General features: G+C 46.8%; 1 protein-coding gene across 2 annotated transcripts in view; it reads right to left on the bottom strand.

Moving 5' to 3' along the window:
• Window positions 1-21,762, bottom strand: part of PIAS1 (protein inhibitor of activated STAT 1) — a 76,341-nt gene that overhangs the window by 30,887 nt on the left and 23,692 nt on the right. For both annotated transcript variants that reach the window (XM_040414315.1, XM_040414316.1), the window contains exon 2: window positions 16,118-16,562. In XM_040414315.1, the coding sequence (XP_040270249.1) occupies window positions 16,118-16,559 (442 nt within the window). In that variant the 5' untranslated portion in view covers window positions 16,560-16,562. The remainder of the gene's footprint in view (window positions 1-16,117; window positions 16,563-21,762) is intronic.

Genomic DNA, 21,762 nt, shown 5'->3' with positions numbered 1-21,762 from the left:
CACTAACGCAAATAGCACTTGAATGGGTCCGCGATCTGCAACATTTAGTCCACACCGCAAAAAAAAAAAAAAAAAATAGAACATGCTCTATTTTTTTTTTTTTTTTTCTGGTGAGGAGACAGACTGAAATGCCACAGAAACGACCCATAGTGCTTCATGGACTTCCGCGCCGTGTCTTGCAGATCCATTCAAGGGAATGGAGTGCACACAGCTGGTGCCAGTATATTGCAGAGCTGCAAACGATCATATGCATGAGCCCTAATAACAAGTTGCAAGCAAGTATAAGGCTACTTTCACACTGGCGTTTTGACTTTCCGTTTGTGAGATCTGTTCAGGGCTCTCACTAGCGTCAAAAACGGATCAGTTTTGCCCTAATGGAAAAGGATCCGCTCAGAATGCATCAGATCAGTCTCCATTCCGCTTTGGAGGCAGACACCAAAACGCTGCTTGCAGCGTTTTTTCTGTCTTCCTGACGAAGCAGAGCCAAACGGATCCGTCCTGGCACACAATGTAAGTCAATGGGGACGGATCAGTTTTCACTGACACAATCTGGCACAATAGAAAACGGATCCGTCCTCCATTGTCTTTAAATGGTGTTCAAGACGGATTCGTTTTGGCAATGTTAAAGATAATACAAACGGATCCGTTCTGAACACATGCATGCGGTTGTATTATCTGAACAGATCCGTCTGTGCAGATCCATGACGGATCCGCACCAAATGCAAGTGTTAAAAGTAGCCTTACCCCGGTAGGTGGGTGGCGCAAAAAAAAAATTAAAATTAATGGAGTAATAACTGTAGACAAAAGTGTTACTTGTAAAAGGTGCAACATTTCCCAAGTGGACTGGCCAACACTATTGATTTCCGTTATTCTGCTCCATTAGAGGACGAGAAGTGCTGGATCTAGCAAATAACTGACCTGAACGAGCCAAAAACAGATCTCGCCGACTGTAATGGGGTCCGTTTGGTTTCCGTTCTGGAGAATGCATGAAGGACTTTTCTCAGCTGTTTTTGGAGGAATCTGAGACCAGAGGACCTGAAGGGCGCCTCCAAAGCAGATGTGAACAAGAACTGAGCCCGACATTTCAGACGCTAGTCTAAGGCTAGGTCTACACTACAACATTTGTCACGCGACATTTTGTTGCACCAATGTCGCGCGACAATTTTTATAATGGCAGTCTATGGTGTCGCACTGCAACATGCGACATGCTGCGACCGACGCAACAGTCGTAGAAAATCCATTCGAGATGGATTTTTCGGCGACCGTTGCGTCGCAGCGCGACACCATAAAATGCCATTCTAAAAATTGTCGCGCAACATTGGCGCAACAAATGTTGCAGTGTAGTTGTGCCCTGTCGCGCGACAAATGTCGTCGTGTAGACCTAGCCTAAGGCCACTTTCAAATTAGCATTTTCTGCGGATCCGTCATGGTTCTGCAAAAACGATTCCCTTACAATACAACCGCATGCATCCGTCATGAACGGTTGCTTTAGGTCTTCTATAGCCATGACGGATCCGTCTTGAACACCATTGAAAGGCAATGCGGGACGGATCAGTTTTCTATTGTGCCAGAGAAAATGTATCCGCACCACGTCGCGGACAGAAAAACGCTGCTTGCAGCGTTTGTGTCCACGATGGGGACGCAACCAAACGGGACGGAATGCATTCTGGTGCTCTCTGTTTCGTTCAGTTCAGGTTTGTCTCCATTGACAATGAATGGGGATAAAACTGAAGCGTTTTTCTTCCGCTAATGAGATCTAATTAATGAGATCTAATTAATGAGATCTAATTAATTTTCAACGGGGCCGGAATGTGCTGTCCACATCCACATTTGCGTATCCGCACAAAAATAGAACATGTCCTATTCTTGTCCGCAATTGCGAGTGCCCGCGGAAAGCACATTGACGGTTTCAGTGAATTGCTGATCCGCAAAACACATACGGACGTGTGAATGGACCCTAAAGGTGCAGTTGACAAAAAAAATAAAAATAAAGTTAACCGATTAATAAAATGTCCATTATGAAACATTTTACATAAAAACAGACGAGAAAACAATTGCCCCTTTTTTTTTTTATTATCAAATGCTCTAATAAGGGCGCAATTACAGGAGCTGCCGGGGCCACGTCTGTACTCTGCAACGGCTACCATGACTTAGTTGTAAGACGGCTAAGCTATTCAACAATCTAAAGGCTAATGCACATGAACATATTTTTGATCCGCATTTTTTGCTGGTTGGATGCAGACCCATTCCCTTCAACAGGGTCACAAAACATGCAGACAGCACACACTGCTCTCTGCATCAATATGTCTGTTCCATTTCCCCACAAAAAAATAGAACATGTCCTATTCTTGTCCAAGGGCAGGACGTTCTGTTCCGCAAAATGCCGATAACACAGGGCCAGTATCCGTGTTTTGCAGACCACAAAAATGGCTATGGCCGTGTGCACGAGTCCTAAATCTGAGTAACAAGCAGTGGAGCCCATATTTCTGCTTAAAGAGACCGGCTATTCTGGTCTCTCTCAGAAGGAAAGCACAAACCTCAAAGCATTCGGAGGGGAAAGGGGGGACAACTTATCCCTAATTCTGTGGATGGTGGACAAGCATCTGATCTGTTTAGGGGCCAAATCCTGCATCAATTGCGAGAAAAGGGAGATTGATAGTCCAACCTAGGAGCGCCTGCTCGAATGGGAAGATCGGACGCAAACATAACACTTCGGCTAGGGCTGCACGGAGACACTGGTCGCGGCTAGCCTTGCTGGGCAGTGGTGATCCCATCCAGCAGTGTTGGATTTCTTGCAACTGCCGCAGCCGTCCCATTCATTTTTAAGGGATCATGGCTACTCAGCGATCCTGGCCACGACAGCCGTCGAGGGAACAGCCCCGTCAGCTTTGCAACATCAGAGCCCACTTTATACCTTCTCCCCGTGTTTGCACGGCTTTCTTCTGAGCAATCCGGTTGCCGCCCAGGTGCTCTAATCAGAATGACAGGTTAATTGCTGTGTAGAACTTATTTCCGAAGGAGGCAAATGACACTGTGTGTTGTCATCAGTGCTAAAGAATGTGCGCGATATATCAAATGTATACATTTATTTTTATTGTTTTATAACAAAGTCTGACTTTCTGCGCTGATTCACAGCAAATTCTCAGAACAAGTGGAGATGCAGTGTAAAGCACAAAGGAAACCAGACGGATTGGGCAAATCCTGCAACTAGAGACTCTCGCAGCAGTCAATCTTAGCTGTGCTCTAATAAGAGTTGAAGAGGTTTGGTCAGGATAAACCCTTATTACTCATCCACAAGACAGGTGATAAAATGTATGACTGATCCCCATCATCATTACAACAGGGGTGTTTAAGTGAAGAGGCAGTCGGGTATGTGCACTGCTGCGCCATTCAGTCCACGTGACAGACAGCTGAGGGCAGAAACCAGGCAAGAGCTAAACGGCACCTTGTTTAGGGCTCTTTCACACCTGCGTTCTTTTCTTCCGGCATAGAGTTCCGTCGTCGGGGCTCTATGCCGGAAGAATCCTGATCAGGATTATCCCCATGCATTCTGAATGGAGAGAAATCCGTTCAGGATGCATCAGGATGTCTTCAGTTCCGGAACGGAACGTTTTTTGGCCGGAGAAAATACCGCAGCATGCTGCGCTTTTTGCTCCTGCCAAAAAACCTGAAGACTTGCCGCAAGGCCGGATCCGGAATTAATGCCCATTGAAAGGCATTGATCCGTCGTCATTGCCGGACCCGACGTTTAGCTTTTTCTGAATGGTTACCATGGCTGCCAGGACGCTCAAGTCCTGGCAGCCATGGTAAAGTGTAGCGGGGGAGCAGCATACTTACCGTCCGTGCGGCTCCCGGGGCGCTCCAGAGTGACGTCAGGGCGCCCCAAGCGCATGGATCACGTCATCCATGCGCATGGGGCGCTCTGACGTCATTCTGGAGCACCCCGGGAGCCGCACGGACTGTAAGTATACTGCTCCCCCGCTCCCCGCTCCTACTATGGCAACCAGGACTTTAATAGCATCCTGGCTGCCATAGTAACACTGAAAGCATTTTGAAGACGGCGCCGTCTTCAAATGCTTTCAGTACACTTGCGTTTTTCCGGATCCGGCGTGTAATTCCGGCAAGTGGAGTACACGGAGGATCCGGACAACGCAAGTGTGAAAGAGGCCTTAAACCACAATACTGCTGTACTATGGAGCCCCAATAAATGGTGAAAAGCCCATCACTGATGTCACAGGATCCTCACTTTTTAGGTTAAAACAGGACAACGCTGCATTTGCATTGCTTCCCATGTACTTATCTCTGCCAACAGCAGAGGGAGCAGCTCTTACCCGACTACTAACAAGCTAACATGTATATAACCAAGTTCACACTGTGTGGAAAGGTCCTTAAAAGGGGAGTCTGTCAGAAGTTTGGACCGTGCTAAACTGCTGACAGCACTATGCAGGGGCTGGGGAGAGAAGGTCAAATGTGTCTTTTGTAGAGCTTTTATTGTAAGTAGTTCTGCTCCTGCAAGTGTACAGGCGGTGGCGCTTCACTGCGAACACTCTGCAGATAGCTGCTGTAGTCATGTCCTGGTTGGATGCTATAGCGGTCACGCAGAGCGCTTGTGAAGAGTGTTCACAGTGAAGCGCCTCCGCCTGTACACTTGCAGGAACACAACCTTGCAGAATAAAAGTTTTTTTAACCTTTATTTTTTATGACTGTCTGCCTTATGGCTTCAAGAGATTTTTAAAAAAAATGCCAAAACTACAGCGTGCTGTTTTTGAGGGGAGGGAAAGGGGGGGGGTGTCAGAAACCCAAAAAAACACCACAAACGACGCATGTCCTGTGCTTCATATTTCCTAGACCATGAACCATCATGGAGCTTGTGATTTTACTTAAAAAATAAAATAAAAATACAATGAAAAACCTTAGACAGAAAAACTACCCCTTAAAAACTACACATGAAAAACTACACATTTCCAATTGCTCTCCAGCTTCTGCAAAACCTCCAACTCCCAGCATCCCTGGAAATCAGGGGTCTGACTGATGGGACAGACCTCCACTGCTGTTTTTGTACCAAAGACATGACGGTAAAGTCATGGCTTTAGGGCTCCAGACAATGCGGTGTGCACTGACCCTGTACATGCATCAGGCCCATATTATCACTGTACAGGACCCTCCATAATCACTGGAGACCCCGAATGAAGGGCATCCTGCTGATACTCAATGTCTAGCACTCTCCGGCATTAACAGAGCTTCCAGGCTATGGATATTGATGACCTATTCTAGTTCTGACAGGTTACCCTCTATCCACAGGGCAGGGGATACTATTAGATTGGTGGGGGGCTACCGTTGGGATGCCAATGGATCACAAGAACAGGGACCCCAAACACCCTAAAATGAATGGTGCAGAAGGTAAGGCATGCACACTGCAGCTCCATACATCTCTATGGGGGCTTGGAGACCGCACCATACACTGTGTTGTGGCCGTGCCATGTTGCTACACCCAGCTACCACCGATCGGATATGGAGGACCTCCTAGGGAGTAGTAATAGATATCTGTAGCCTGGAAAACCCCTTTAAATGGAATCATGATGAACAGCAGTATGAAACCTGGCATAGTGCCTGCTGGGGCTGCCTGAGAGGAATAAATCAATACCTCCTCCCTCCCAATCCCTGGGGCTTCCCAGAGATGTAGGGCTTTTTCATAACATGCAAATTAGACTTAACGTGCACCGAGGGCAGGTGGTGGTCACTCTGTGCACCTTAGCCCCCCGCACTCTTCCCGAGCCCCTCCTCCTCCTCTTGACTAATGGGGCCAAGTGAGAGGAGGATTAAGACACCTGCCCAAAGAGAGGGGGCCTGAGAAAGCAGGGGGTGCTAAGGTGCACCAACCAGCCAGGACCCACCGTCAGTGCCCTTTAACACTAATTAAACCATTTGCATGTTATGAAAAAAGTACCATATGGCTAAATGCACACGAATGCTGTCCGCATCACTATGTCCCTTCCGTAGCCCCGCAAAAAAAACAGAACATGTCCTATTCTTGTCCGTTTTAGGCATTGTTACAATGGATCTGCAAAAAATAAAAAATAAAAACACACGGCATCCGTTTTTTTTTTTTTTTTTTTTTGCTGATCCACAATTTGTGGACCGCAAAACACACACTGTCTTGTGCATGTAGCCTATCTCGGGAAGGCAGCGACAGATCGGGGTTAACAGATATTGATGTATTCAGCTCAGGCACTGCGCAAGGTTTAATACTGCTGCACCTCATGACAGACATCTGAGCCTCCGGCATCCAGATCCAGAGAATATGAGAGTGGGCACCAGCCAAGAATTTGTCATTTCCATGGTGACCATCCAAATGCCATGTGCAGTCCTGGTCTTCTGTCTTTCTGTTAGAATCATTCAGCTTTTCAGGATTTTCCACATTTTATGTATACGGCACCTGGACCAACACGACAGCACCGTATTAACTGCAGACCTCCATTCACATAACGGTGCTTTTATGTTTAATGCAGAAGCTTCAGACACACGTGCTAAATACCTCCATAACTTCCAAACGGAGGCCAAAAGGGTCTCCTTCTGGCGTCCATGAGAGGCTATGGGTGACTGATGCCACTGAATCCTCCATCATACACAAGTCTGGCGGTTTTCAATAGGTTTTCATGACATATCTATTAAACAAATGCCATTACAACCTATCGACTACGGCCTTGGTTTAATGAAAATATCGGAGAGGGTTCCCAATATATACCTAAAAGGGCTTGGTCACTTACTAAAAAATAATAAAAAAAATCTTGCCCTAGCCCTGATCCCCCTCATGTCTTACTGGAGCAGCCCAGTTCAGTGTCCCTCACTGCCCATGGAACAAGTCTATAGAACATCAAACATTCATGGTTGGCGCATTCATGGCAATCAAGATGGCGCTGGTCACATGATTAACCCACTTGACTGCTGCCCTGGACACATCCTTTCCTGTGCTTAAAGGGAACCTGTCACCAGGATTTTGTGCATAGAGTTGAGGACATGGGCTGCTAGATGGCCGCTAGTACATCTGCAATACCTAGTCCCCACAGCTCTCTGCGCTTTTATGGTGTTAAAAAACCGTTTTGATCAATATGCAAATGAACCTGATGCCTTCTCGAACAGCTGATTGGTGGGGGACTTCAAAGCCGAGAAGGAGCAGAGATATAAATGAATGAATTACAAGTTTCACAGAATCTTTTCCCATAAAACTATATATGAAATCTGCTCAGCTCCTCCTGATCTATCACATGCTGCCTGCAGCTCAAACAGTGTTCAAAGTGACAGGTTCCCTTTAATAGTCACGCAATATTGTCAGTGCCTCGTGGCCATTAACAACGCGGACCAATTAAACACTGCGGTCCTAATTTACTTAAAAGGGCACCTGTCAGCAGATTTGTACCTATGACACTGGCTGACCTGTTACATGTGCACTTGGCAGCTGAAGGCATCTGAGTTGGTCCCATGTTCATATGTGCCCGCATTGCTGAGAAAAATTAAGTTTTAATATATGCAAATGAGCGTTTAGGAGCAACGGGGGTGTTGCAGAGAGAGCAGAGTCTGTAGGTGTAACGGCAACTGCCACGCCCTCTGCACTTTGACAGGACCATGCAGTGTAACTGCCAAGGTGCAGAGGGTGTGGCAGTTGCAGAGACAGCTGAGCCTCTAGGTGTAACGGTAACGCCCCCATTGCTCCTAGAGCTCATTTGCATATAATAAAACATCATTTTTCTCAGCAATGCGCTCACATATGAACATGGGACCAACAACGATGCCCTCAGCTGCCAAGTGCACATGTAACAAATCCGCTGATATCCTTTAAACTAATTAGGACTGTACTGTTTAATTGGTCTTTGTCACAAGGATACAGGGGCTGGCCGGTGGATACATAGGAGAGCGGTTAGGCACGAGTAAGGGCGGGGGGTGCCCGGGGTTTGGGGCCTAGGCATTTGCAGCACATGTGCAGTCCCTTAGGCACTTGTGATGGCTCATTTACATATCTTTAAAACCTCGTTTTTTGGTGCTTTGGAGACTCTCGCAAACGCACATTCACGTGTGCTGTGCGGACCCTAGTATTACCCATCGATAATGGAACTGAAGCACAGTGTAATAAGTGGCCTCTAAGAGCAACACGTCAGCCCTGCAGAAGACAATCGATAGCAGCCCAGATATAAATAGTGCTGGCACTAGAGAGGACTTCCCCCTCCCCGGACTCTGCATAGGTCACACAACCAGCCCTGATCCGCAATTTATCATCATAAGGAATCCGGAACTTCCAAGAAAATCTGGCAAAATAAAAAAACACCCTAAATACCAGTCATACACTGGCGAATGATTGCAGTGAAAAAGATTCCCACTTCCATTAAAACAGTAGATTGACGCGTTTCAGGTTGTCAGCCCTTTGTCATAGTTACAAGTGTGAACACATTTTACACACACAGGTAGGTTCAACAAATTAGGCTACTTTCACACCTGCGTTAGGTGTAGATCTGTCTGGTATCTGCACAGACGGGTCCGCACCTATAATGCAAACGCTGGTATCTGTTCAGAACGGATCAGTTTGCCTTATTCTTTTGAAAAAAAAGGCCAAGTCAAAACTGATCCGTCCTGACTTACATTGAAAGTCAATGGTGGGCGGATCCGTTTTTAACTGCACCATATTGTGTCAGTGAAAACGGATCCGTCCCAACTCCCCATTGAGTTACATTATAAGTCAGGACGGATCCATTTGGCTACGCATCGCCAGAGCGGAATGGAGATGGAACGGAGGCAAACTGATGCATTCTGAACGGATCCTTTTCCATTCAGAATGCATTGGGGCTGAACTGATCCGTTTTGAACAGTTTGTGAGAGCCCTGAAACGGATCTCACAGACGGAAACCAAAACGCCAGTGTGAAAGTAGCCTTAGGCACACCCTAACCACCTGTCCAGTGTCAGGTAAGGACAGAGACATAAAAGAGAGAGAGGGAGAGATAAAAGAGAGAAAGAGAAAGGAGATAGATAAAAGAGAGATAGAGAAAGATAGATAAAAGAGAGAGGGAGAGATGAGAGAAAGAGAAGAGATGAGAGAGAAAAGAGAGATAAAGATAGATGAGATAGAGATAGATAAAGAGATAGATAGATGGATACAATTGCAAAAATGACAGCAGCAGTCAGAATGCAGCCATGGGTGCAATTCCTCAGGGAAGGTAGGTACGGTATTTCTTCCACTGAAATCCAAAAAACTAAAATTGAGGCAGCACTGCAAATGTGGTGAAAAGGGCAAAGACTTGGAAATAAACGGGTCTTCACCCTTTTCACCACATTTGGAGCGCTGCCTCTATTTTTGTTTTTTCAGATAAATCTATATAAATAAAATGGAGAAACTAAACCATTAGGCACTGCCCCACCATATAACTGACAGCAGATTACACTTGAGGGACTGTACCTCTCAAGGCGGCCATTTGTCACCTAGTGCACTACAATGTACGCCATCAACTAGAGATACAAATTGCATATTAAGTTATTGTTATCTGCTTGATTTTCTGAAACGTGTACTTTCCTAAGGCAAATCCAGCATTTGCTTCATGAACATGGATGTACCCCGATGATATCCTGGAGCCAAAAGATTTTCTTCTCCCTTCTGCATCTCAGAGGATAATACAGATAAGACCCCAGCCATAAGAGCTGCATCCACGGCACATCCATTAGGCCACTTTCACACTTGCTTTGTTGTTTTACGGTACTGAGATCCGGCAGAGGATCCGTTGAGTCCTCATGCATTCTGAATGGAAAGAGATCCGTTCAGGAGGCATCAGGACGTCTTCCGTTCCAGCAGCATTCCGTTTTGCAACCTGCAAGTGTGTGTCTGGTCATAAAAATGGAAAGAAAATGATCTGGCATGGAGCCTAAAAAACCGGATCTGTCACATATTGACTTTCAATGTATTTAGTGACTGACCTGGTTTCTCTCTCCTCCCCCCCCCCCCCCCCCCTCCCGCTTTTGATTTCACACAACCACATCAAACCACATCCTGATGTGCAAAATCAAAACCGATCCGTTTAATTCCGGTATTGAGATCCGCTGCCGGATCTCAATACCAGAATTAACACCACAAGAAAGTAGCCTAAGTTGCGACTACCCGCTGTGGATGTCGCCATCTGAAAAGCAGAGGAAGAAATATGCGGCAAAATCAGCAAGTAGAACAAACGTATTTTGCAACTGAATCATTGCAGATTTTTCAAACCAAAATACCAGATGTGGCCATAGCCTTAAAAAGACGACTTACTCCTTACAGGACATTCCAGTTACATTAAAAGGGGCCATGTCACTCCAGCAAATGGCATTTATGTGGAGCAGGCATGCTCAACCTGCGGCCCTCCAGCTGTTGCAAAACTACAACTCCCAGCATGCCTGAACAGCCTACAGCAGGGCATTGTGGGGGTTGTAGTTTTACAACAGCTGGAGCATGCCTGATGTAGAGAAAGTTACTACAAGGCACTTACTAATGTACTGTGATTGTCCATATTGTCTCCTTTGCTGGTTAGATTCATTTTTTCATTACATTATATACTACTCGTTTCCATGGTTACGAGTACCCTGTAAATCCAGCAGTGGTGGTCGTGCTTGCACACTATAGGAAGAAGCGCTGGCCGGGACCATGGGAGTTTGCATAGGATTGTACTTTTTGTGCAAGCACGACCACCGGTGGACTGCAGAGTGGTCGTAACAATAGAAACGAGCAGTGTATAATGTGATGGAAAATTGAATCCAGCCAAAGGAGGCAATATGGACAATCACAATACATTAGTAAGTGCCTTGTATTAACTTTCTCTACATGATAAATGCCATGTGCTGAAGTGACACAACCCTTTTAAGTTATCCCCCATGCACAGTCGGGCATGTACGCGGCCGCTCCATTCATTTCTATGGGAGTTCTGGAGACAGCAGAGTACAGTGCAGCAAGCCCAGGTTCATGCCCCTCCAGGGAGTAGTTCTGCATGTGTTACATCAGGGTTCAGCCAACTCAGACACTCCAGCTATGGTGGAATTAGGACTCCCAGCATGCACATTTGTTTGGCTGTTCTCAGAAGTCCCATAAAAGTGAATGCAGCATGCTGGGAGTCATAGTTTGACCAGGATTCTGACCCCTCATTACATTATACAGACGGGAGGGTTAGCTGCTGCTAGGGCTGGAGAGGTAGCCTATACGCTGCTGGAGCCTAAATTTGTGCCTATAGAAGTTTGACAGCATTTATTGTCAAGCCCGACTGCCAGTCCCTGGTCACACAGCATCAGCTCTGAAGCCTTCGCTCCATGATCAGGTTCTCTACAGCGTCCACTTAACTGGTCATCAAACCCATTCAAAGAGAATGTATTGTAGTCCCAGCACCTGTACACAAATACACAGTCATCTTTTTAGGGTTACTACAGTTTTATTTTACGGCACCCATTAAAAGGGCTTCCTAATAATCGTGTGGATGCTGGTACTGACTGGCTGGTTGCAGTGTATGGGTGGCACACTTTCAGATGGCATACCTATACCCCTACCCTTCATACACATTCTCTCGCATCCCTTGGTTGACCTTGGACACACACAGTTACATACTTAATAATCTCAACCAGCGCCAGATGGGAAACAAGAAGGCCACCGCCGTCCAGTGCTAGAACAAAGTCATCTTGGCAAGGAGAACGTGTTCTTCCCCCTAGAGATGGGAGGGGGCTGGCGGGGAACTTGATGCCTTCTTAATAAAAAGAAGCCATGGAAAGCCCATGATGTGAATACGTTCTGCACACAACACGCTGGGATACATGACTGCTATAAATGACTGGAAATAAATATCAACTGCATAAAGTTTTTTTTTTCATAGAAAAATCCTCTAAGAAGCATAAAGAAGTAGAACTACATAAAGCAGTAAGGAGATCACTCCTACATCTCCGCACAGCCTCGTGTAGAGGACTACGGACAGTATCCTGGTGTGGATGGCACAGGGTCAGAGCGTGGCGATTGGTGGAAGCTGTTGTCTTGGATACAGTGCGGTGCACCTCCCCCACACACAGCAGTGCTCCTGGATCTCCTCAGCTGTCAGGTTATCAGTGGAGGAATGTTCTGTCCTCACCACATTCACAGCTCCGTAATGTGCTACTCCTAATGCAGCCATGCATGTTACTGCAGGGGCACCCGCCTGCCGCGGCACCCATCTACGTCACTGCAGGGGCACCCGCCGCCGGCACCCCTCTACATCACTGCAGAGGCACCCGCCGGTGGCGGCACCCATCTAAGTCACTGCAGGGGAACCCGCCGCCGGCACCCCTCTACATCACTGCAGAGGCACGCGATGGCACCCCTCTACGTCACTGCAGGGGAACCCGCCGGCGACGGCACCACCTCTACGTCACTGCAGGGGCACCCGCCAGCGGCGGCACCACCTCTAAGTCACTGCAGGGGCACACAGACCCCTGCTACCTCACCACAGGGGCACACGGCGGCACCCCTCTACGTCACCACAGGGGCACCCCTCTACGTCACTACAGAGACCCACATCACCACACCGGCACACAATGGTACTCCAATACATCACCAAACAGGCACACAGTAGAACCCTGCTACCTCACAACATGGACATACATTGGCAGGCTGCCACATCACCACACGGGCACATAGCACTACCCTGAATATCACTATGCATAGCAATAAGGACAATCATAATACATTGCACTGGAGTTCGAATCCACCAAGGACAACATCTGCATGGAGTTTGTATGTTCTGCCCGTCTTTGGGTGGGTTTCTTCCCACACTCCAAAGACATACTGATAGGGGACTTATATTGTGAGCCCCGTGGGGGACAGAGTGATGATAATGTCTGTAAAGCGCTGCGGAATAGGTCAGCGATATATGCGCAAGTAAAATAAATAAATAAATATGACTTTAAAGAAAACCCGTCACCAGGATCTAGCCCCCTAAACTGCCAACCTGTTACAAGGATACGTTTTTCTGTCTGTTTGGTCATAATGCAGAAGGAAAAAATAAAATAAGTCTTTGACAGATGCATTCATATACCAGCAAGGAATCCTAAGGGTGGAACTGCTCTCCCACTTAGGCATGAGTCCAACTCCTGCCTTGATTGACGTCTCTGGGCACGTCATCACAGGCCTCAAAGTAGCATTCGGAACATACACACTGATAAGGGACTTACCGCCCTCGCCTCCAGCTGAACATGCGCCAAACCCCGCTTTAGGAGGCCCAGGATGGCATAACCGGTCTGTGAGACGGCAATCAAGTCAGGAGCTGGACCACCCACCATGACGCCCCGGGAAAGTGGCTACACCCCCTATAACTCGCTGGCATGCCAATCTCTTTGATGATTGATATTAGCCAAATGGCTCATACTTACTATGACTGTTCATAGGCCTGGTTGTAAAAGGTGCCAAAATTTGTCTCTCATTTCTAGCACATAACGTCGCATCAAGACATTTATGAAGCAAATGTGCCAAAAAGGATCCCATGAGCCTCACTTGCCGAGGGGGGAGGTGTAGGTAGTGAGAAAGAGGGGTGGCTCAAGATACGACAACTACAGCCAAAATAGCGCCAACATTTTGGCACAGAGTTATGGTGTAGAGTCAGCCAACCAATAGATGACAAAAACAGATTGTGCAAAGGAAACCTGGCTTAGTTGCCCATAGCAACCAATCAGATTCCACCTTTCATTTTTCACAGCTCCTTTGGTAAATGAAAGGTGGAATCTGATTGGTTGTTATGGGCAACTAAGCCAGTTCAACTTTACGCCAGTTTTGATAAGTCTCCCCCCAAAATGTCTAGATATGCACCAAATTTATCAGTGTGTGGCACCGATACATTTGGTGCATCTTAAGACTGGTGTAAATGTTACTGTAAGGCCTCATGCACACGACCATGCAGTTTTTTGAGGTCCGCAAACCGCGGATCCGCAAAATTCAGAAGCCGCCAGTGTGCCTTCCGCAATTTGCAAAACGGAACGGGCGGCCCATTGTAGAAATGTCTATTCTTGTCCGCAAAACGGACAAGAATAGGACATGCTATATTTTATTTGCGGTACCACGGAACGGTGCAACAGATGCGGACAGCACACGGAGTGCTGTCCGCATCTTTTGCGGCCCCATTGAAGTGAACAGGTCCGCATCCGAGCCGCAAAAAATGCGGCTCGGATGCGGACCCGAAAAATGATAGTGTGCATGAGGACTAACTAGCAAATCTACCCCTATATTCTGTGTGCTGTTCTGGCAGCGGACCTGTACCTGGAATAGGCTGCCTGCATAACAGCAGATTTAGCAGACACATCCATTTTATCTCTATTACCCACTAACGAGTTTTAGGAACAAAAACCATTAAGTGCACAAGTCCAAAGAAAGAGGACAAAGTGACAACCGCAAGGACAGCTTCCAAATTTCCTTTATTACCCTGGTCGGGCTGAGAACCAGAACCTCAACAGTTCTCAGCCCACAAATGCGGGTTCTAGTAGTATAAGCGAATAGTCACACATCGGAATGCCCACATACCGTTCAGTGCGTATTACATGTGAAATCTGCCTACAAATCATGTTTTATTGAATACAATGGACAATTCATGCAGCAGGGCACACCCCCATCCCCTACAGTGCGGATTCCAAATCTGCAGTGAAAAAAAAAAATTCATATCCGATGCGTGAATTTTTGCACCAAAAACTGTTCAACCATTGAATGGGGTTAAAGGGAACCTGTCACCAGGATTTTGGGTATAGAGCTGAGGACAAGGGTTTCTAGATCGCCGCTAGCACATCTGTAATATCCAGTCCCCATAGCTCTGTGTGCTTTTATTGTGTAAAAAAAACGATTTGATACATATGCAAATTAACCTGAGATGAGTCAGAGCTTGAAAATATGACTTCTCTGGTCACACAAGTAAGATATGACTCTTATGTTAATTTGCATATGTATCAAATCGGGATTGTTACACAATAAAAGCACACAGAGCTATGGGGACTGGGTATTGCGGATGTGTTAGCGGCCATCTAGCAACCCATGTCTTCAGCTCTATACCCAAAATCCAGGTGACAGGTTCCCTTTAAGGCCACACACAGGTCTACCTGATATCCAAATTCCGATCCACCGCAGAAATCTGAGCGTCAGCACCATATCTTCCCAAGACAAAAATCCTCTGAACATGGCCTAACAGTTGCAAGGTCAGCACTTTGTAGACATCTTACAGACGCCTGGTTTTACCGCCACGTTGCTGAAACAGTACGACACCCAAGAAATATTGTGTGTGGGTCCTATTAATTTAGAAGAGGTCCGTTATGCACTATTGGCGTCCATCATGTGGCAGATCCGGCACTGTGACGTGGTTTCCATTATAAGGGCTCATACACATGACCGGTTGATGTTTAGCGATCCGCAAAACACGGATACCAGCCAGGTGCATTCTGCATTTTGCAGAATGGAACGGCCGGCCCTTAATAGAACAGTCCTATCCTTGTCTGTAATGAGGACAATAATAGGACATGTTCTATTTTTTTTTACAGAACGAGCATATGGACACGGAGGAATGAAAAAAAAAAAAATATATATATATATATATATATATATCTGGACTGACACAAAATAGGTCTATTCCAGGAGATATACTTCTTGAGCATCCTCTCTCTAAGAACTCTGCATAATGCCAATCCTCCGACACTCCTCCTGGAAATATGGCAACTGGGCACTGCCATTCTACTTCTCACCACGGCATCTCCCTACACAGTCTGGACAATGTCAGACAAAGGGAGTGCTAATGCTCAGTTGTCAACTTAATCATACATTTCCAAAAGGACTAACAGGAGGAAAGAGTATGAAAGTGAACAGGACAAGCAGGTAGAGGTAGACGGCACGCAGAGGACGCAGCGCTTGCAGGAGCACCATGGCCTCTCCAAACAGCCGATGGGCGGGGGTGCCTGGTGTATAGGTCATCAATACTCTAGCTCTGCACAAGCCCTTTAAGAACACTTAGAAAAGCTCCTTGCATTCAACTTGATGCACGACAGGTGCCTGTAAATCCATTACAGTCATTACCAACTGTATGACAGGCAGCTAGCGATGAGGCGATTCATTTGATTAAACACACTCACCTAAACTTGTGGGTTTTATGAGTTCGTCCAGCAGGTCATAAAAGGGCAGTTTCTGCAGTTTGATGTCCGGATGGACAGGGTGGAGGCTGGAGGTGAGGTGTGGGAGATCCAGTTCATGTTTGGGCCCAAGAAGGGAGACTGGAAGTAGTGGTGAAGAAGCAGGGTGACCGTCGTATGAAAGCTGAGGAATGGAGGATGGAGACATATTGGCTGGCATGGTGCTGGAGTGCACGCCGGATAAAGAAAAGTCTGCAGGGGTGAGAATTTTGAGTGGAAATCTCCGCCGGTACAGCTCCTTGATTTTCATCTGTACAGCTGGACTGCAGCCGGCCTTTAACAAGTGCAGAGCTTTGGTCAAGAGTTCGTGTTTGCGCCCGTGCTTGTTGCGTCCTGCGTATCCTAGAAGTACTTGCAGCTCAGAAACACGAAGGCTCATAACCATTTGCTAGAACGGGGAGACAGAAGAAATCAGTTACTGTCACGAAGGGGAAACAGCAGGAAAGCCCAACTGCAGAGATACAGTTCCTAAAAAACGCTCCAAATCTACACACAAGCTAGGGTTTGGCACATACATTGATCTGTATTGCAGAATGGTAAAAAACTGCAAGTCGAATTAACACTCCTGGGAAATTGGGGAGTGTATTACGAGCAATCCCTTAATATGTTATTAATGAAGGCGTTTGGGAGTGATCCTAGTAAGGCTACTTTCACATCAGCATTTTTCTTTGACCAGTCACGGATCAGCAAAACGGCTTCCGTCGCAATAATACAACAGTCTGAACGGATCAGGTTGTATTATCTTTAAAGAGGACCTTTCATGGGTCCATACTTTATTAACTAAGTAGCAGGACATGTAGGGCATACATGAGGGGTGTCCCTGCACTTACTATTATTTCTGCGCGCCACTGTGGCCCCCGTTACAGTCTCCCGCGCTGTATGCTAAGTAACAGCATCGGCGTCTCCTTCTCCCTGGCTGTAGCGCTGTCCAATCGCAGCGCAGAGTGTCACAGCCAGGGAGAAGGCGAGTCTTTTTTCTCCCTGTGACGTTCTGCACTGCGATTGGACAGTGCTACAGCCAGGGAGAAGGAACGCCCAGGGAGAGAAGCTGATGTCTCCTCCTGGTGTTCCGATGCTGTTACTTATAATTAGGGAAATCAACCGATTATCGGAAGTACTGATATTATCTGCCGATATTCAGGATTTTGTACATTATCGGTATCAGCATCTAACCTTGCCGATATACCGATAATGCGTATAAAGTGATACTAGTAAGCGCTTCCATTATGAAAGCGTGCACTAGTATGCATCGGGTGCCGGGAGCGGGAAAGAATCGCAGCAAGCGCGCTTCCGATACTCACCCTCCCTGGTCTTCTTTGAGGGGGCCCGCGCTGCACTGTCCTGACCCCGTACAGCATCAGGACGTAGTGCGCGCACTATGACCCGACGCTGCACGCTTTCAGGTGACAGTGCAACACGGGCCAGAGAACACAGGGGAGCGAGACGCTGGATCCGGAGATGAAGATGAGCCGCGGCGCAGGAGAGGTGAGGAGTTTTTAATTTTATTCATCTGAGGTCTGATAGGGGTTACTAAAGTCAGTGAGATTGGGGGGGGGGGGTGGTGGAAATTGGCATTTGGCACTAGTATATTATAAATGTAAATTCTAAATTAACTACCAACTAAGCGCTTTATTAATTTACATTTATAATATACTAGTGCCAAATGCAAATTTCCACCACCTCAGTGACTACCAACTAAATACCAGCCTGAATGTACAGATTATTGGTATCTGCTCTATATAAAAAAAAAAAAATAATAATCTATATCGGTCGATCCCTACTTAGCATACAGTGCGGGAGAACGTAACGGGGGCCACAGCAGCGCAACGGAGCAGCGCCCATAAATAATAGTAAGTGCAGTGACTTAGCTAATAAAGTATGGACCCATGAAAAGTCCTCTTTAAAAATAGCCATGACTGATCCAACTCTAAAACCATTAAAAGTCAACGGGGGACAGAGCAGTTTTCTATTGTGCCAGAGAAAACAGATCTGTCCCCATTGACTTACATTGTGTGTATCCAATTTAACAAACAGCCCCCCCTCCCCATGTGCCGAGCCCCTCACAGGTAATATACTTACCCCGCTCCTGGTCCCTGCACCACCGCTTCTCCCTGTACACTGATAAAAACATCCGGTGTCGGGGGGCGGACAAGCCTCCCTAGCATTGCAGGTGACCCTAGGAAGGCTTGTCCCCGTCTGCTATTGGCTGCTCCCCCCAACACCGGATGTTTTTATCCGTGTGCAGGGACCAGGAGCGGGGGAAGTATATTACCTGTGAGGGGCCTGGCACATGGGGGGGGGGGGGGCCTGTTTGTGAAATTGGATAACCCCTTTAAAGATAACTACCAATAATTCTTTACAAAATACGGTTCAAACAACAGATTTTTGATGACACGTTCCCTTTAAAATCTCTTCCTCTCTGCTGGCAGTGTACAACTCTGCGGATTTGCCACACGAAAATCTGCGGTGTATGCACCGAGTGTGAACATGCTCAGACTTTTTTTTTTATAAAATGTTTTGCTCTGTTGAAAAATATGGATATGGAGGCATTATATATATTTTTAGAGAATTCACGTCCTTTTTAAGGAGTGTGAAAAATGGCCTCCCAGCGAAAGAGTTAAATCACAAGGAGATTTCCAAAGATTATAAAGGCCAGGGATTAGCCAGGTTGCATTAAGTTTACGTTCAAATAAGGTGAGCCATATCATTTAGTGCTATTGGGATGGAAAAATAGCTGAAAGACGGTGGGCATCGGGCACGAAAAACTAGAAGCAGCATCGCCCATAACAACTGAAGGAAGAACGAACGCTGCGGCCTCACTGGTGACTATGGGACTATCCGCCTGCACTGTGTGAGGCCCCCCGAATAGTGCTACTGCTTGGTAACCGATCTTATAGCTACGTCCTACACAAAAGCCAGGCTCTCCCAAGTAATTACTTCCAACATAAGTACAACAGAGACCTGGGAGGGAAAGACGGGGGGAGGGTGAAAGACAGAGAGAGGGGGAAGGGAGAGAAAGATAAGAGGGGGGAGCGGAGAGGAAGGGAAAGGAGGGGGGGAAGAAGGAAAAGAGAAACTGTGTCAGCAATAAAAATGTGGAGGATACTTCCAAAAAAAGTCAATACAGAAACAAGCAGGCAGAAAAACGTAGGACTGCCCTGGAGAAATACCGCCTGGACTGGTAAAAATGGTACATACTGGGGAAAGCCTCCGAACTGGCTGCGAGCTTTCAATGGGTATCAGATGCCACATATTGTCGGTCTCTCCCACTACGCAGACAGATAAACTGCATTAGATGACATTCTCCGTAGAACAGCGCTGGTCTCCGAGGACAGACGCCCACTTAACCACTAGATGTTAAAGAGGGCTCCAGACTAAAACAGGAAGGGATCCCGCAGGGAAGGAAGAAGAGAGAACAGCACTACTGTTCTCCATGATACAGAAATAAAACCGTTATCACTGGTGACATTACAAGGTAAATTATACAGCGCTTTAATATCGTTCCAATTACCTGTAAAACCAGAGCGCCACAAATCTACACGCCCAGGAACTGTTCCTCAGGCAATTATGAGAAGGCAGCAAGAAAGGTTGTAATGTAGGAACTCCATACCGAGTACCCACAATAAAACACACTGCTGTGTGCATTATACCCTTAAGGGCCCTTAACACAGGCCAAGAATCCGCCAGATAATCACTAAGGAGAATTTATAGGAACACTGGCGGTGTAAAGGCGCCACCGATAGAGAACCAAACCGCTTGCTCGTCGGTAACATGCTCATTCACCTAAATCGTTTGCCGGCAGCAGATCGTGCAGTCTAAACAGCCTCTGCTGCCGGCAAACGATTCTGTGTGGGGGCGAGCGATGGCATTAGGGATCAATCCTACTGTGGAGGAGATTGCTGCCCATAAATACAGTGGTCTCCTTCACTGACGACAAGTAGGCGCTTGACAGAAAGAAACACTTCCTTCCTGGCAATCGCATGCTATATCATCCCGTCTAAGGGTCCATTCAGATGTCCGAAGTGTATTGCGGATACGCAATACACCTAGCCGTAACCCCCATAGAAATGCCTATTCTTGTCCGTAATTGCGGACAAGGTCTAATTTTTTTCCCGGAGCTGCGGACCAGAAGATCGGGGCGCGCTCTGGAAATGCGGATGCGGACAGCACACTGTGTGCTGTCTGCATCTCTTCCGGCCCCATAGAGAATGAACATAATTGTGGAACGGATGTGGACCCATTCTACAGACGTGTGAATGGAGCCTAAAAGGGACCTCAAGGCTACATGCACACGACCGTTTACGGAACGGAACGCCCATTGTAGAAATGCCTATTCTTGTCCACAAAAAACGGACAAGAATAGGACATGCTATATTTTTTTGCGGGGCCACGGAACAGAGCAACGGATGCGAACAGCACACGGAGTGCTGTCCGCATCTTTTGCGGCCCCATTGAAGTGAATGGGTCCGCACCCGAGCCGCAAAAACTGCGGCTAGGATGCAGACCAGAACTACGGTCGTGTGCATGAGGCCTTAGGATGTATTCACAAGAAACATTTTGTTGCAGAAAATTCTCCGATACCTTCGGCATGTCAATTTATGCCGCAGATCTCCACTGCAAATTTCACCCTTTTCCATGGCAAAAACCAGTGGTTCCACTATAAAAAAAAAACTATGCCACCAAAAACCCTTTGAAAACTGCGGTAAAACACGCCATTTTACTTCTAGTTGTCAGTTCACGGCCTTTTCCATTGGTCATCAGATACTGAATGCAACATATTGATGTAAATGCGCACATGTGCCTTCATACAGAATAACTGTTCAAACCACTGACAAGCTAGGTAGTCATTACCGCCATTTACTGCAGAAGGGAAGGAGCGTCCGACATCACAAGGCCTGTATATGCTGTATTCACACATCATGGTTTAAAGGGATTCTGTCACCCCGTTTTTGGTTATAGAGATGCGGACATGCACAGCTAGATCACCGCAATATACCTGTCCTATAGGGCTGGGTCCTTTTATTTTGTTTAATCATATGTCATGATGAGCCGTACCAGGCAGTATGTCTAGTTTAATAGGGTTGATCCAGGTAACAGAGCCGCTTTAAATGGGTTTTACTGGATTACTATGGTTTTTAACAGATATTCTCATGTAGCTGCTCCCTTATGTACATCTTTCCCATACTTATTTTTTCAGTTTTGCTTTCCCGGACACATTTTTACCAGGTAAACCAGGCATGATCAACCTGCGGCTCTCCAGCTGTTGCAAAACTACAACTCCCAGCATGCCTGAATAGCCTACAGCTATCAGCAGGGCACTGTGGGAGTTGTAGTTTTACAACAGCTGGAGGGCCGCAGGTTGAGCATGCCTGATGTAAACCAATCCCTCTGGTCTGTTTCCATCCTGTATGTAGCACTTCCTGTTGCTGTATCCAACCAAACCCATGATGCACTTCTCCTTTCTCTGCCACAGCTCCAGCACCTCCACTAACACTACCCAGCTAGTTTATAGCTCCTCCCACCAGCTAGTTACATAGCCCCTCCCCTATCACCACCCCTAACACCCAGCTAGTTTATAGCTCCTCCCA

Source organism: Bufo bufo, chromosome 1, assembly GCF_905171765.1.
Source record: "Bufo bufo chromosome 1, aBufBuf1.1, whole genome shotgun sequence".
Classification (NCBI taxonomy): Eukaryota; Metazoa; Chordata; class Amphibia; order Anura; family Bufonidae; genus Bufo; species Bufo bufo.
This window is presented reverse-complemented; position numbering and strand designations above follow the sequence as displayed.